Source organism: Nannospalax galili, unplaced genomic scaffold (genome assembly GCF_000622305.1).
Source record: "Nannospalax galili isolate Female #2095 unplaced genomic scaffold, S.galili_v1.0 scaffold475, whole genome shotgun sequence".
NCBI lineage: Eukaryota > Metazoa > Chordata > Mammalia > Rodentia > Spalacidae > Nannospalax > Nannospalax galili.
Window position 1 is genome coordinate 4036292 of NW_008339435.1, and position 14622 is coordinate 4050913.

Below are 14622 nucleotides of genomic sequence, written 5' to 3' on the forward strand. Positions count from 1 at the left end.
AAGATAAACAGCAGATATATTAATCTCAGGTGGGCATGTAAAGTGGCAAAAAGGGATAAGTATAATTAAGTCACATTTATGTAATAACAAATTTGGATATTAATCCTAATTTATTTTAGTATTCTAGTTGCTCTGCTTTATTATAGAAATAAACAATAGAAACAACATTTAGGAGCCAGGCATGGTGAAACATGACTGTAATCCCAGCACTTGGAAAGCTGAGGCAGGAGAATTTGGGAGTTTGAGGCCGGCCTGGAACTATATAATTAGACCTTATTTCAAACAGACAAACAAACATACAGCATGATTTTATTCACTTTTGTTCAATGCAGAAAATACAGACGTCTTTACTGGAAATGCCTGAAACTGCTTGTCGGAAATTTGAATCTAAAGCAACTCCTTCACAAAATACATCTCGAAATTTCTCATCCACTGATTATGGCAAATCAAGAAATAATAACAACTATCCATTGAAATCTACTAAAGGCATCTTATCTACAGCAGTAGTAAAGGTTGGTTGATAAAATTTCCAAGATAATAATAATTTTTAATAAAAAAGAAGGTTCTGGTATTACATACCATATATCTAATATCATGCATGTATAAGACTAGTTTCTTATGTAGCTAGGGAGATGGCTCAGCGGTTAAGAGCACTGACTACTCTTGCAGAGGACCTGGGTTCAGTTCCCAGCATTCACATGGTGGCTAACAACCACCTCCAACTCCAGTTCCAGGGCATTCAATGCCCTCTTCTGACTTCCACAGGCATTGTACAACATAGGTTTCTTATATAAATGCAGGCAATACACTTGTACACAAATAAAAAATTTAAAAATCCTAGTTTCTTGCAGAGGCCATTGTTTGTGGCATCATCATGAAATGATTTCATTTTTTTATTATTTCATTTCAATTTTTAAAATCTTTTTTTTTCTTATGTCCACAGCTTAATGACATCTTGGGCAGATTCCATAACTTGCTGGTCATTTATTAATGCAGAGTTTCTGATATTACAAGTCTGGTTCTGATTTGATGTTTTACAACACTCTCCTCCAGATATTTCCCATTGCTGTTTATCCTACATCATCTTGCTGCCTTTTATTTAGCAGTCCTCTTGGAATAAGTGCTGCTAGCAAGGTGACTCAGTTTTAGCTATACTCCACATATTTACATAATCCATGGGAGAACTCATGTCACCTTGCCACACTAAGGCACTGCGGAATTTTCTTCTGAAACCCCCCTCCAAGGTTCCTTTCCTTTGCTCTGCCAGACACAAGAAGAGCTGCCCAGGCTCAAATCCTTCTAGGGAATGGGATGCCAGTCGTCCACTGTTGAAGTTACTACTAGCCTTTACAGGACAACTTCTCTTGCAAGTTGAGGTGAAAAGTGTCTGAACCTGTTTCCACTCCTTTAAGATGAAAATTTATGCCTTATTTTCTTAATTTCTTTAAAACAGTTGTGAAGAAGCCGTGTTTGTTTATCATAAGGCCTGCCCTACTTTTGAGTAAGATTGAGAAAAGGATATGGCTCAAGCATAGTAGTTTGCTTTAGAATTTAGATTACTAGCACTTCCCCCAGTTTTGTGTTCCAATTGACCATTCTAGAACAAAAGAAAAAATTCCATTCACATCCTGATGTGAATATGATTCAACTTGTGAAAATTATTTTACTATATAGCTTAGAAAAGCCTTTGTATTAAATTATTCATAACCATATTGTTTAATATATGAAAAAATTAAAGAATGCCTTCACTTTAATTTTTAAATTTTATTTATTTATTTATTTATTTTTTGGTCTTTTTGAGACAGGGTATCCCTGTAGCCCTAGCTGTCCTGGATTCACTATGGAGACCAGGCTGGCCTAAAACTCACAGAGATCCACCTGCCTCTGCCTCCCGAGTGCTTGGATTAAAGGCATGTGCCACCATGGCTGGTGAAAAAATATTAAAGAATGCCTTCTCTTTAAAAACTCCAAATTGATATATTTCTAAGAAAAATTACAGATCTTAATTATTCAACTTGAATTAAACCAAACACAACTTTATAACCAGCACCCAGATTAAAATACAGTATTACTGTTACTTCAGAAGAACTGCTTTCTAATCACCAGTCCTATTTACAAGACTAATTATTTCAGTTTATCATGTAGTAAATATTCTTTTCATCTGGAATTCTTTCATTTACTATAATGCTAATGGAATTCACCCATGTTGTAGCTTAAAGCTAGATCATTTTTTATTTATATATATAAAATATACTGTTGTGTGACAGTGTCCTAGTACTTTTTCTTGCTGTGATAAATATGATGACCAAAAGCAATTTGGGGACAGAAGTTTTTATTTCAGCTTACAACTTCCAGGTCACAGTCCATCATCAAGGGAAGCCAAAGCAGTAACTTAGGTCAGGAACTTGGAGGTAGGAACTGAAGCAGAGACCATGGAGGAACACTGCTTACATGCTTATGTGCCTGCTTTTCTTTTCTTTTCTTTCTCTCTCTCTCTCTCTCTCTCTTTCTTTCTTTCTTTCTTTCTTTCTTTCTTTCTTTCTTCTTTCTTTCTTTCTTTCTTTCGCTCAGCTACCTTTCTTATACAATCCAGGCCCACCTGCCTAGAGATGGTACCACCTTTAGTGGGCTGGGCCCTCCATGGAGATCCCCACTGCTCCAGTCTGATAGAGATAATGCCTCAGTTGAACTTTATTCTTCCCAAGTGTCTCTAGTTTGTGCCAAGTTGACAGAAGACAAAAATTAACCAGTGTAGACTGTATATATTATGATTCAATGAGTGCTTGTGTCATTAATGAATATTTCGGTAGTTTTCAGAGTCGATTTATGAAATGTCTTCTTATAAAATTTGTAGGATTTGACATATCTGTTTTAGCTATATACCTACAAAGGAGTAAAATTGCTCAGTTATGGAGATTCTTAGCTTTTTCATCCTTATCATTTTAGTCATTTTAATGGGTGTGGTTACCTTATTTTTTAAAAAAATAAACTAATTGCAATTAATTTTGTATAACTTTCATCCAGTTTTCCCAATATGATAGCATATTTGTTTTCTTTTAATTTTACTTATTATTTTTATTTTATGTGTATACATGTGTTGTCTGCATGTAGGTAAGTGCACCTGTGTCATGCAATGCCTCTGGAGACCAGAAGAGGCTGTTGGATCCCCTGGGACTGGAGTTACGTACAGTTGTTAGCTGCCATGTGGATGCTGGGATTCAAACCTGGGTCTTCTGCAAGAACAACCAGTGTCCTTAATCGCTGAGCCATCTCTCCAGCCCCATAGCATATTTGTTCAAACCAAAAAATTTATGTTAGTACATTACTTACTAAAAACTAAACTTTAGCCTTTATGTGGATTTTACAGTTTTTCCACTAATGTTCCTTTTCTATTCAAGGGTCCAATTTATGTATCAAATTGCATTAAATTGTTATATCTCTTTATTCTTTACATTATTTTATTTGTTTGTTTCTTTGAGACAGTTTCACACTATAGCCCAGGCTAGCCTGGCACTCAGTATGTAGCATAGGCTGACCTTAAACTCATGTCAGTCTTACTGACTCAGCCTCCTGAGTGCTGGGATTACAGATGTGAAACCACCATGCCTGACTTTTTGATCTCAGTTTTGTAATAGTGACATTTGTAGCTAGTAATTACCCTCTAAGCATTGATTTTAATGGGAATGCTTCAAGCTTTTCTCCATTTAGAATGATGTTGACTGTGGGTTTGTTGTATATAGTCTTAATTATATTGAAGTATGTTCCATGCACTCTAATTCCCTCTAGGGCTTTTATCATGAATGCATGTTTGATTTTGTCAAATGCCATTTCTGCATCTATTAAGATGATTATGAAATTTTTTGTCTTTAAGTCCATTTAAATGATTTATTCTGTTTATTGACATTTATATTGAACCATCTCTGCATCTCTGGAATAAAGCCTACTTGATCATGGTGGGTGGTCTTTTTTAATGTGTGTGATTTGTGAGTTTTTTTTTGAAAATTTTTACATCTATGTTCGTTAGGGATATTGGCCTAAAGTTTTCTTTTTTTGTTATGTGTCTTTTCCTGGTTTTGGTGTTAGAGTAATGCTAATGCCATCGAAGGAGTTTGGGAGTTCACTCTCTGTTTCTGTCTTTGTTCTTTTTGAATAATTTAAGCAGTATTGGTTGTGGATCTTTGAAGGTCTGATAGAACTCACCTGTGAATCCATCTGGGTTTGGGCTTTTTTCAGTCAGGAGGCTTTGTATTACTGTTTCAATTTCCTTGTTTGTTATGGGTCTGTTTAAACTGTTGATCTCTTCTTGGTTTAACTTTGGTGGTTTCCATGAATTTAGAAATTTGTCCATTTCTTTTAGATTTTCAAGTTTAATAGAGTTTGAGTTTTTAAAGTAGTCCCTTAAAATATTCTGTATCTTTTTGGTGCCTGTTTCCCCTAGAGTCCCTGATTTTGTTGCATTTGTTCTTTCTTTCTTTTGGTTAACTGAGCTAAGGGTCTATCTTTTTTATCTTTTCAAAGAACCAGGTCTTAAGATTCAGTGATTCTTTTTTTCTATTTCATTAAGTTCTGTTCTGCTTTTTGTTACTTCTTTTTATCTGCTTAGTTTAGATTTGGTTTGTTCATGCCTTTCCAGATTCTTGAGTTGTACCATGAAGTCACTTATTTGTGTTCCTTCTGATTTTTTAATGTAGGTGCTTAGAGCTATAAATTTCCCTCTTAGGACTACTTTTAATGTGTCCCAGAGGTTTTATTGTGTTGTGTTATCACTTTCATTGAACACCAGGAATACTTTTACTTCTTGATTTTTTTTTTTTCTTGGACCTGTTCGTCATTCAGGAATGTGTTGTTTAATCTCCATGAGTTTGTGTAGTCACCAGAACTTTTTTTGCTGTTGATTTTAAGCTTTATTGTTTTGTGGTCTGATAGAATGCATGGAATTATTTTAATTATTTTGTATTTGTTGAAGTTTGTTTTATGCCCCAATATGTGGTCAATTTTAGAGAAGCTTCCATGGGCTGCTGGGTAGAATGTATATTCATTGGTGCTTGGGTAAAATATTTGGTAGATGTCCGTTAGGTCCATTTGATGTATGATGTCAGTTAATTTAAGATGTGTCTCTATTTGTTGTTTGTCCAGTTGACCTGTCTATCGCAGATAGTGGGGGTACTGAAGTCACTTCCTCTTCCTGAATTGGGGTTAATCTGTGTCTTGAAGTCCTGTACTATTTTTATGAAATTGGATGTATCTGAATTTGGTGCATAATGTGTTCATGATTGTAATGTCTTCTTGGTCAGTTGTTCTCTTGATCAAAATAAAGTGGCTTTCCTTATCTCTTCTGAATAATTGTAATTTGAAGTCTTATTTTGTCACATATTAAAATTGCAACACCTGCTTTGTTCTTAGTACCATTTGCTTGGAATATTTTTTTTCCAACCTTTCATCTTAATGTAGTTCCTATCCTTCAAGGTGAGATGAATTTCTTACAACAAAAAGATGGATTCCTAATCCATTCAACTAGCCAGTGTCTTTTCTTCAGTTCTTTGTATTGCTTTGAGTATTCGCCATAGGTCTGGTTTTGTGGATGTGAATTCCTTCAGCTTATTCATGTCATAGAAGATTTTTCTTTCCCCTTTGATTATACCAGATAGTTTTTCTGGGTAAAATATTCTGGGTTGGTATCGCTGATCAGTTAGAACTTGGAATAGTTTGCTCTAGAAATCAGCTGTAGTTCTGATGGGTTTTCCTTTATATGTAACTTGTTTTTCTCTTGCAGCTTTCAGAATTCTCTTTCTTTTCTGTACATTTAATGTTTTTCTACGATATGTTTCTGTTCTCCTCCTGTCTATGTGGTATTCTGTGTGCTTCTTGTGTCTCTATGGGTATGTATTTCCTAACTTAGGGAAATGTTCTCCTATAGTACTGTTAAAGAATTGGTAAATGCAGTTGACCTGGGATTCTTTTCCTTCTTCTTTGCCTATGATGTGTGAAATTTGGTATGTTCATGGTGTCTCACATTTTCTGCATAGCCCATTCCTGTGTTTTTAATTTTTTTCATATGCTGTGCTTGAGTATCCAGTTCTTCAACTTTTTGGTCCAGTCTTGATATTTTGATTTCCATTTCATTCATTCTGTTGGTGAGGTTTTTTCTGTTGTTCCAAATTAGCTTATTGAGTTTTCAATTCCATTTTCATTTCAGCCTGAGTTTTTGTCAATATTTCTATTGCTTTGGTGAATTCTTTATTCAAATTTAGAGCTGTTTTTGTCTTTTTATTCTTCTATATATTTGTATTTTCTTGAGCTTCAATCAGGAGTTTATCCTCTTTTAGTTCTGTGAGTTGTTTGGGTATTCTTAAATTGGTCCTCTTTATAATCTTTAAATTTGATCCTGTTTATAATTGCTCTTTTAAATTCTGTATCATCGGGTTTCTCTAGGTATTTCTCATTGTAGAACAGTTCTATAGGACTTGTGGGGTTTGGTTGGGATTTATTATTTGGGTTTTTCATATTATTTGTATTTTGTTGTTGTGGTCTGGGCATATAAGTTTCTTTTGTTGCTTGTGTTTCTGGTATGAAGTCTGCCTTTGTTGAGTTGAAATTTGATTCTGTTTATATTGTTGATGTAGCTTGGTTGCTTTCTGTGAATCATTAGTTGGTCTGACCTTCAGGTTCTCTCTTGATTTTTTTATTGGAGGGACCAGATGGATCCAGGCAGGCTATTCAGGTGCTTTCCAGGTGGATGAAGGAGGCTTGGCTAATAGGGTCCTCCCTGGTAGCCTCAGCAGAACAGGGCCAAAGCCCAAGGAAATCTGATGGGAACAGGATAGACTGGTTCTTATTAACTAGTAGAGAAACCTTGAGCTGTCTTTGTCTTTTGACAGTTTGATTATGATAGATCTAGGTATGAATTTCATAGAATTTTTCTTACTTGGTATTTATTGTGTTTCTTCAATATTGAGGTTGACATTTTTTAATCAAATTTGAAAACCTTAAGTTATTTGGCTTTTCTTTTTGTGTAAATTTTTTAATTGAATTTTTGTGTATTTTGTTATAGAACATCTTAATCACCTTTATACCTCCTTTCCCATTGGCACCCTCTCATACCCTGTCCCCCACTGGAATTCATGCATTCTGTCATTTGTGTTAAGGTCTACTGAGTCAAGTTAGTGTCTTTCATCCTCTGAGGTCTAGACAGCCTCTGAGGTCTAGTCAGTTAAGGTGTACTGAGTCAAGTTAGTGTCCTTCATCCTCTAGGTCTAGTCAGCCTATCTAGAGTCCCTCCCTTTAAGAAGATCAGCTCTTCCTCACTCATAATCAGCTGCCGGTAGTTCTCTGCCCATTTCCACAGTTCTGTGCTAGGTTTTTGTCTGCTTGAGTTTGCATGGGTCTTGTGCATGCTGACACCATTGCTGTAGATTGACTTTTCAATTATAATTTTGTCCCTTTTCTTTCTATTCTTACTCCCAAACTTCTATTTTGTGAATTTTGATTTGCTCAGTGGTGTTTCACAAATCTCTGAGGTTCCATTCACTTTTTTGAACTTTTTTCTGTTCCTCAGACTGAATAATATTAGTTGAACTACCATGGAATCTCTGGATTCTTTTTTCTACAGCTCATATCAGCTATTGGCCTCCTGTGTCGAACTTTTCATTTCAGTTTATACTCTGCAATTTAGAATTTGGTTCTTTTTATAATTTCTGTCTCTTCGCTGTTTATTTCCATGCTTTCTTTCAGTTATATTTTTCTTTTTTTAAAAAAATTCTGTATGCTCTGGCTTCTCTTCAGATCATAAAAATCTTTCACCTTTAAAATATTTGTATATATTAATTATACAAAATAATTACTTTCATTCTGACATTTGATCCACTATCCTTTCTTGTCCCTTCTCCCCGATAGCTTCCTTCCAAATAATCTTCTGACTTGGATGTCCTTTTTACCATCTAGATTCCTTATATGAGCGAAAATATGCTATTTGTCTTTTTGAGTCTGGCTATTTCAGTTAACATGATGATTTCCAGCTCCATCCATTTTCTTGCAAATGACATGATTTCATTCTTTTAAAAAATATTTCATTATTTTTATTTTATGTATATAAGTGTATTGCCTGCATGGATGTAAGTTTGCCTGGGGTACACAATGCCTGTAGAGGTCAGAAGAGGACATCAGATCTCCCTGAAACTGGAGTTATGAATTGTTGTTAGCCACCATGTGGACCCAAACTTGGGTCCTCTGCAAGAGCACTTGTCCTCTGCAAGTGCTATGAGCTACTGAGCTGGCTCTGTAGCCCTGGTTTCATCCTTCTTTATGACTGAATTGTGTATATATACTGCATTTTAAAATTCATTTACAGGTTACCTAGGCCATTCCATGACTTGGGTATTGCGCATAGTACCATAGTAAAAGTAGAAAAGTAGGTATCTTTATAATATGCTGACTTTGATTCCTTTGGGTAACTACCCTGGCAGGATTATATTTTTAGGTTTTTGAGGAACCTTCATATTGATTTCCATTGTGACGGTACTAATTTACATTGTCAACAACAGTATATAAAGTTTCCTGCCAACCTCATCCTTGCTATCATTTATTATTTGTTTTCTTGATAATAGCCATTCCTACTAGGGTCAGATAAAATATTAATGTAGTTTTATTTGCATTTTTCTGATGTCTGCAGATGGTAAACTTTTTTCATTTATTGGCCATTTGTGCTTCTTCATTTGAGAACTGTTGTTCAGTTCATTAGCTCACTTGATGATTGCATTATTTACCATATGCTGTTTAACTTTTTGAGCTCTTCATTTATTCTGGATGTTAAATTCCAGTAAGATGAACACACATATAGACACACAGACACACTCCTATACAAAACACATATTAGACAATGTATGCACTATCTTTCTTTTTACTTCCATTATCATATTTTTCTCTGTGTACCCATTCCCTTTCATTTTCTTTTCTTGTGAGGGGGACCAGAACACTCATCTATAAGGTAAACCATGAAGTCTTGATGAAAAGAAACTGGCAGTTCTATCCACAAGACAAGACCATAGTTCTACCATGCCTGAAATTCAGCTGGTCTCCATAGTAGTCCATAAGTGATAGAACTGGCTCCTCACCAGAGGACAGGGCCATTGACCACTGGGCAGTCCACTTCCTGAGTTCATTGGTGTTTGAATTTCTCATGGGTCCACATCTGACTTTCTCCAGTCTATAGCTGCCTCTTGTGGCTATATTATACCCAGACACTACCTGTAGTTAGTCACTTTCATGCCATTATTGCACCAGTAAGCATATCTTGTCAGGCCAGTTGTTTTAGTTCACAGGGTTCACAGCTGGACTGCGGTATCTGGGAGATATGTTGTCTCCTATTACAGGATAACTCCATTTAAGCTCTCTTCGTGTGTGTGTGTGTGTGTGTGTGTGTGTATGTGTATTTTAAGAAGCTTCTACAGTAGTAGGTTTCCATGTGACTTTTTCAAAAAGGCTTTAGTGTTATTTCTCCTCATACTTCTTCCTTTACCCTGCCCTCCTATTCTCCACTCCATTTAATCCTTCTTATACCATTATCCCCTCCCCTTTATATCACTGCATCTATCTCCCCTCCATTGAAGCTCTTCCTCCCCCCACGGCCCTAACTAGTTTCCTGACCTGCATGGATTGTCATTTGAAACACAAGTATGGAAAGATTCAAAGCCAGCATCCATGTATGAAAGAAAACATGATGTTTATCTTTATGGATCTTGATTACCTCAGGATGATTGTTTCCAATTCTATTTATTTACCTGAGAATTTCTTAATTTTTTTAACAGCTGAGTAATATTCCACTGTGTCAATATACCATATTTTCATTGTCCATTCATCAGTTAATGGACATCTAGGTTGTTTCTGTTTCCTGGCTGTTATGAATAGAGCAGCAAAGAACATGAATGAACGGGTATTTCTTCAGTAGGATACAGAGTCCTTTGGGTATAGGTCCAAGAGATGTATAGTTGGATCATATGGTAGATCTACTTCTAGCTTTTTGAGGAACCTTCACACTAATTTCCATAGTGCTGCACCAGTTTGCACTCTCACCAACAGTGAATAAGTGTTCCCTTTTCCTCACTTCCTTATCAGCATTTGTCATTGGTTATTTTTTGGATTGTGGCTGACTATCCAACCAAAAGCAATCTACATATTCAACAGAATCTCCATTAAAATTCCAACACAAGGGCTGGAGAGATGGCTCAGTGGTTAAGAGCACTGGTTGTTCTTGCAGAAGACCTGGGTTTGAATCCCAGTATCAACATGGCAGCTAACAACTGTTCATAACTCCAGTTCCAGGGGATCTGACTCCCTCTTCTGTCCTTTGTGGGCACTGTATGACATGAGTGCACTTAAACATGTGTTGGCATAACACTTATACACATAAAAAAAGTTTTAAATTCCAACACAATTCTTCACAGAAATTGAAAAAAAAAATCTCAAATTTCATATGAAAACGCAAAAACCCAGGGTAACGAAAACAGTCTTTATCAATGAAAGAACTACTGGAGGCATCACCATCCCTGATTTAAAATTATACTACAGAGCTGTAATAATAATAATAATAATAATAATAATAATAATATAATATAATAAAAACAGCATGGCACTGGCATAAAAATGGAAAAATCAATCAATGGAATAAAATTGAGGATCCAGGTTTAAGACCATATCCACAGGGTAACCTGATTTTTGGCAGATGGTCCAAAGACACACATTAGAGAAAAGACAGACTGTTCAACACATAGTGCTGGTCAAATTGGATAGCTACATATAAAAGAATAAAACTATGTCTCTGGTCTTTCACCCTGTACAAACCTCAATTCTAAATGGATCAGATACCTCAACATAAGACCAGATACTTAGAATCTGATAGAGGAATCACTGGAACTTATAGGGCTTTCTGAACAGGACTCAGTTACCTCAGGCATTAAGTCCAACAACCGACAAATGGCACCTCATGAAACTAAATGTTTCCATAAAGGAGAGGACACCATCATTTGAATTGAAGAGGCAGCCTACAGAATATGAAAAAAAATCTTTACCAGCTGTACCTCTGATGGCATTAGTATCTAGAATACACAAAAATTCTGTTTTTAAAAACTTATTTCCTCCTTATTTCATTTAGAATTTTCTTTTTCTTTTTTGTTACTATATTTATTGAATTTTTGTACATTTCATACATTTTAATCATATTTAGACCTTCTCCCCTATATGCATCCCCATAGCAGCCCCCACTGGATTTCATGCATTCTGCCATGTATGTTAACATCTATCAAGTCAAGTTTTTGTCCCCAGATGTCCCTCAGTAGGCCTTCATCCACTGGAGCCTAGTCAGCCTACCTAGCGTCACTCCCTTAAAGAAAACCAACTCTCCCTCACCCAGCTGTCTGTCTTTTAAAAAATTTTTATTATTAATTAAAAGCACTTTTTTATGGAGACAGGATCTCGTGTAGCCCAGGCTGGCCTTGAACTTGCTATGTGTCTAAGGATGGCCTTGAATTCCTTATCCTCCCGTCTCCATTTCCCAAGTTCTAGGATTACATGCATAAATCAACATGGGCTATATGTGCCTCATACAGTTTTATGTTGAAAATAGATACTTAAAATAATGTGACAATTCTGGAAAGCATATTCTTCCTTATCCATATGGTTGTTGGTGTTTCTGCATGTTGTAATTGTTTTATTCTGTGACTTTTCTAATGCTATAAAGATTTGTGTTCTTTGTTGTGAGTGCCATTAAAGTTTCTGCTTGGTTAGCTCACCCTTTGGCCAATGTTTGGATAGAAGTATCCTTAAATGTTTGGAATCAATAGATTTCCCAGTCTTTGCCAACAGGCTCTGTGTGTACATAAGGACATGATTTTAATACTTTGATAACTTTGCCTTAATTTTCAACTGTTGCGTGTTCAGATCCTCAAGATCAACCAGTAGTAAGAACTAAGTTTTCTTGGGTCTTTTCTGAACACAAACTGAAGATGTGTGTTTCTTATATTCCTAGGAATACATGATAGTTTTTCAAAGTGCTTATGTATTTTTTAATCTCATAGCTTTCCTTTTTCTGGTTTCTAGTTAGTAATTTGTTGGTTCCAACTGTTAATTGCTGCTTCTCACTGCTACAAATTGAAATACTTCTAATTGCTTTTGACAAATGCTGCCTTTCACCTTAAATGTATAAACAGTCTGGAGACTGTGCAATGAGTAAATTCTCAGGTCAAATAAAGCAGCATAAGTGAATATTTTTCAGAGGATCATCAGACATATAAAATAATAGCACATAATTAGAACTAAAACTTTAAAACAACTCTTACTCTGTTTTTCCCTATTCTGTTCAGCCCAGGAATGTGAATTACTGCTCCCCCCGCTTTCAGATAATGTGAATTATTGCTCCCCCTGCCCCGCTTTTGGATAATGTAGAGCTAGTAATCAGCAGAGACCAGGGAAAATGAAAACATCATAAAGCTTCCCAGACTGCTGTAAGACTTTTATTAATTTCCGAAGTATTAAGAAACAGATTCTGATCATTTTTACCCGTATGTTTATTGCTGTTAAGGAGGAGTGAGTTTTTAGGGCTTTCTATTCTGCCATTTTTGCTGATGTTACTGACCTTTGTAAAGATACTCTTTTTATTTTTTTTATTACTTTAAAAATTTTCAATTGGATTTTTCTGTTTTCATACAACATAATTTGATAATTTTGTGGTATTTAGATCCCTGCCCCTATCTGTACCTTCCCTTATTTTCCCTGCCCAGTTTAATGTACTCTGTTATACATATAATAAGGTCTGTAAGAGTCTAATTTGTATCCCCAAATGTCATTCAGTGTGGGTCCAACCACTGGAGCCTGGTTTACCTACCAAAAGTCACACTCTTGAAAGAGACTCTCTCTCCCTTTCTTAGCAACCGTCAATTGCTAAAAGTTCCTTGGGTTGGGTTGGGTTGGGATTTCTTACCCACTTACTTCCTCATGCCTATTCTGGGATATTGTCTGGTTTGAGGTTGCGTGGGACTTGTGCATGTTGCCACCATTTCTGTGATTTCACATGAGTAACTGACCAGCAGTCTGGAAAAGTATTTTCTTGTGGTCATCCACCACCTCTGGCTTTTACAGTCTTTATGCCCTCTCTTCTACAATGATGCCTGATCTTTGGGAGGCAGACATTTGATACAGGTTTCCTATCCAAGGATAAGCACTCTGCAGCCTCTTCTTTGTATATTGGCCAGTTGTGGGTTTCTATGTTAATCACTGTCTGCTGCCTAAGGAAATGTCTCTGGTGAGAATTGAGAGATACATTAATTTATGTGTATAGCAAAAATCATTAGGAGTTAGTTTAATGCTATACCTGTTCTGTAGAAAACTAATATTAGGCTCTCCCTGATGCCCTGTGACCTGTCTAGACTTGGATTCTTAGGCCTGATATCAGTGTCAGGTATGGACTCAATCTTCGACATGGACCTTAAGTCCAGTTAGAGAGTGGTTGGTCACTCCTGTAATATTTGTGACATTATTGCACCAGTGGGCATATTTTTCCAGACCAGTTGTAGTTCACAGGATTCACAGCTAGATAAGGTAGATGATTATTTTTACCTTCTAGTAACACGCATAGCAGCTTCCAGCATTGTGAAAGCTAGACAGGAGAGATGAGGCTCTGAAATCAGTACCAACTTGATTTCTCCTTGTTTGTTCTACAGCTCATGTTTGTAGTGATTTCAGCAATAGGAGCTTACTATCAAGCTCTGGTAAGTAACCAGGAGCAGTGACAATGGCCAATATTGTTTGAGGGTCTGTGGAACTGAGCCCATTTCTGGCATTGAGGTTTTATTGTGTTAGCCTATGATGTCTAGATGGAGTTACAAAGAACTCCTTTCAGTCTCTTTTTGTAATGTATGTGAATACTTTAAGAAGCTTCTATAGTGGTAGGTTTCCATATCAGTTTTCTAAAACCCTTTAGTGTTACTTATCCCTCCTTGTAATCCTTCCTCTGCCCTAGCCTTCCACTCCCCATTCCATTTAACCCTGCCTACTCTAATGTTCTCCTTTTCCTCTTCATATCACTGCGTTCTACCACCCCTCCTAAGAAGGCTCCCCTCACCACCTATGGCCATTTTTTAGTTTGTTGATCTCTGTGGCTTTTCAAATTGAAACATGCGTATCTAAGATTTCAAAGCTAGCATCCAGTTATGAGAGAGAACATGCAACATTTGTCTTTCTAGATATGAGTTACCTCACTTAGTATAATTGTTTTCAGTTCCATCTATTTACCTGCAGTTTTCATAATATAATTTTTTAAGAGTTGAATAATATTCTGTTGTGTTTATGTACCACATTTTCATTATCCATCAATTGATGGACATCTGAGTTGTTTCTAATTTCTGGCTGTTCTGAAAAGGGCAGCCAGGAACTTGGATGAACAGGTATTTTTGTAACAGGCCATAGAGTCTTTTAGAGTGGTATGGCTGGATTATATGGTAGGTCAATTTCAAGCTTTTTGAGAAATCTCCACAATTATTTCCATAGTTGCTGCACCAGTTTGAACTTCCACCAGCATGAGTGCCCTTTTCTCTGTATCCTTACCAGCATTTGTCATTTGTTTTTTTTTTTTTT

General features: G+C 36.2%; 1 protein-coding gene across 1 annotated transcript in view; it reads left to right on the forward strand.

Moving 5' to 3' along the window:
- Nucleotides 1-14622, forward strand: part of Sycp1 (synaptonemal complex protein 1) — a 152282-nt gene that overhangs the window by 129950 nt on the left and 7710 nt on the right. The window contains exon 30 of the mRNA XM_008834012.2: nucleotides 333-512. Coding sequence (XP_008832234.1) covers nucleotides 333-512 — 180 coding nt within the window. The remainder of the gene's footprint in view (nucleotides 1-332; nucleotides 513-14622) is intronic.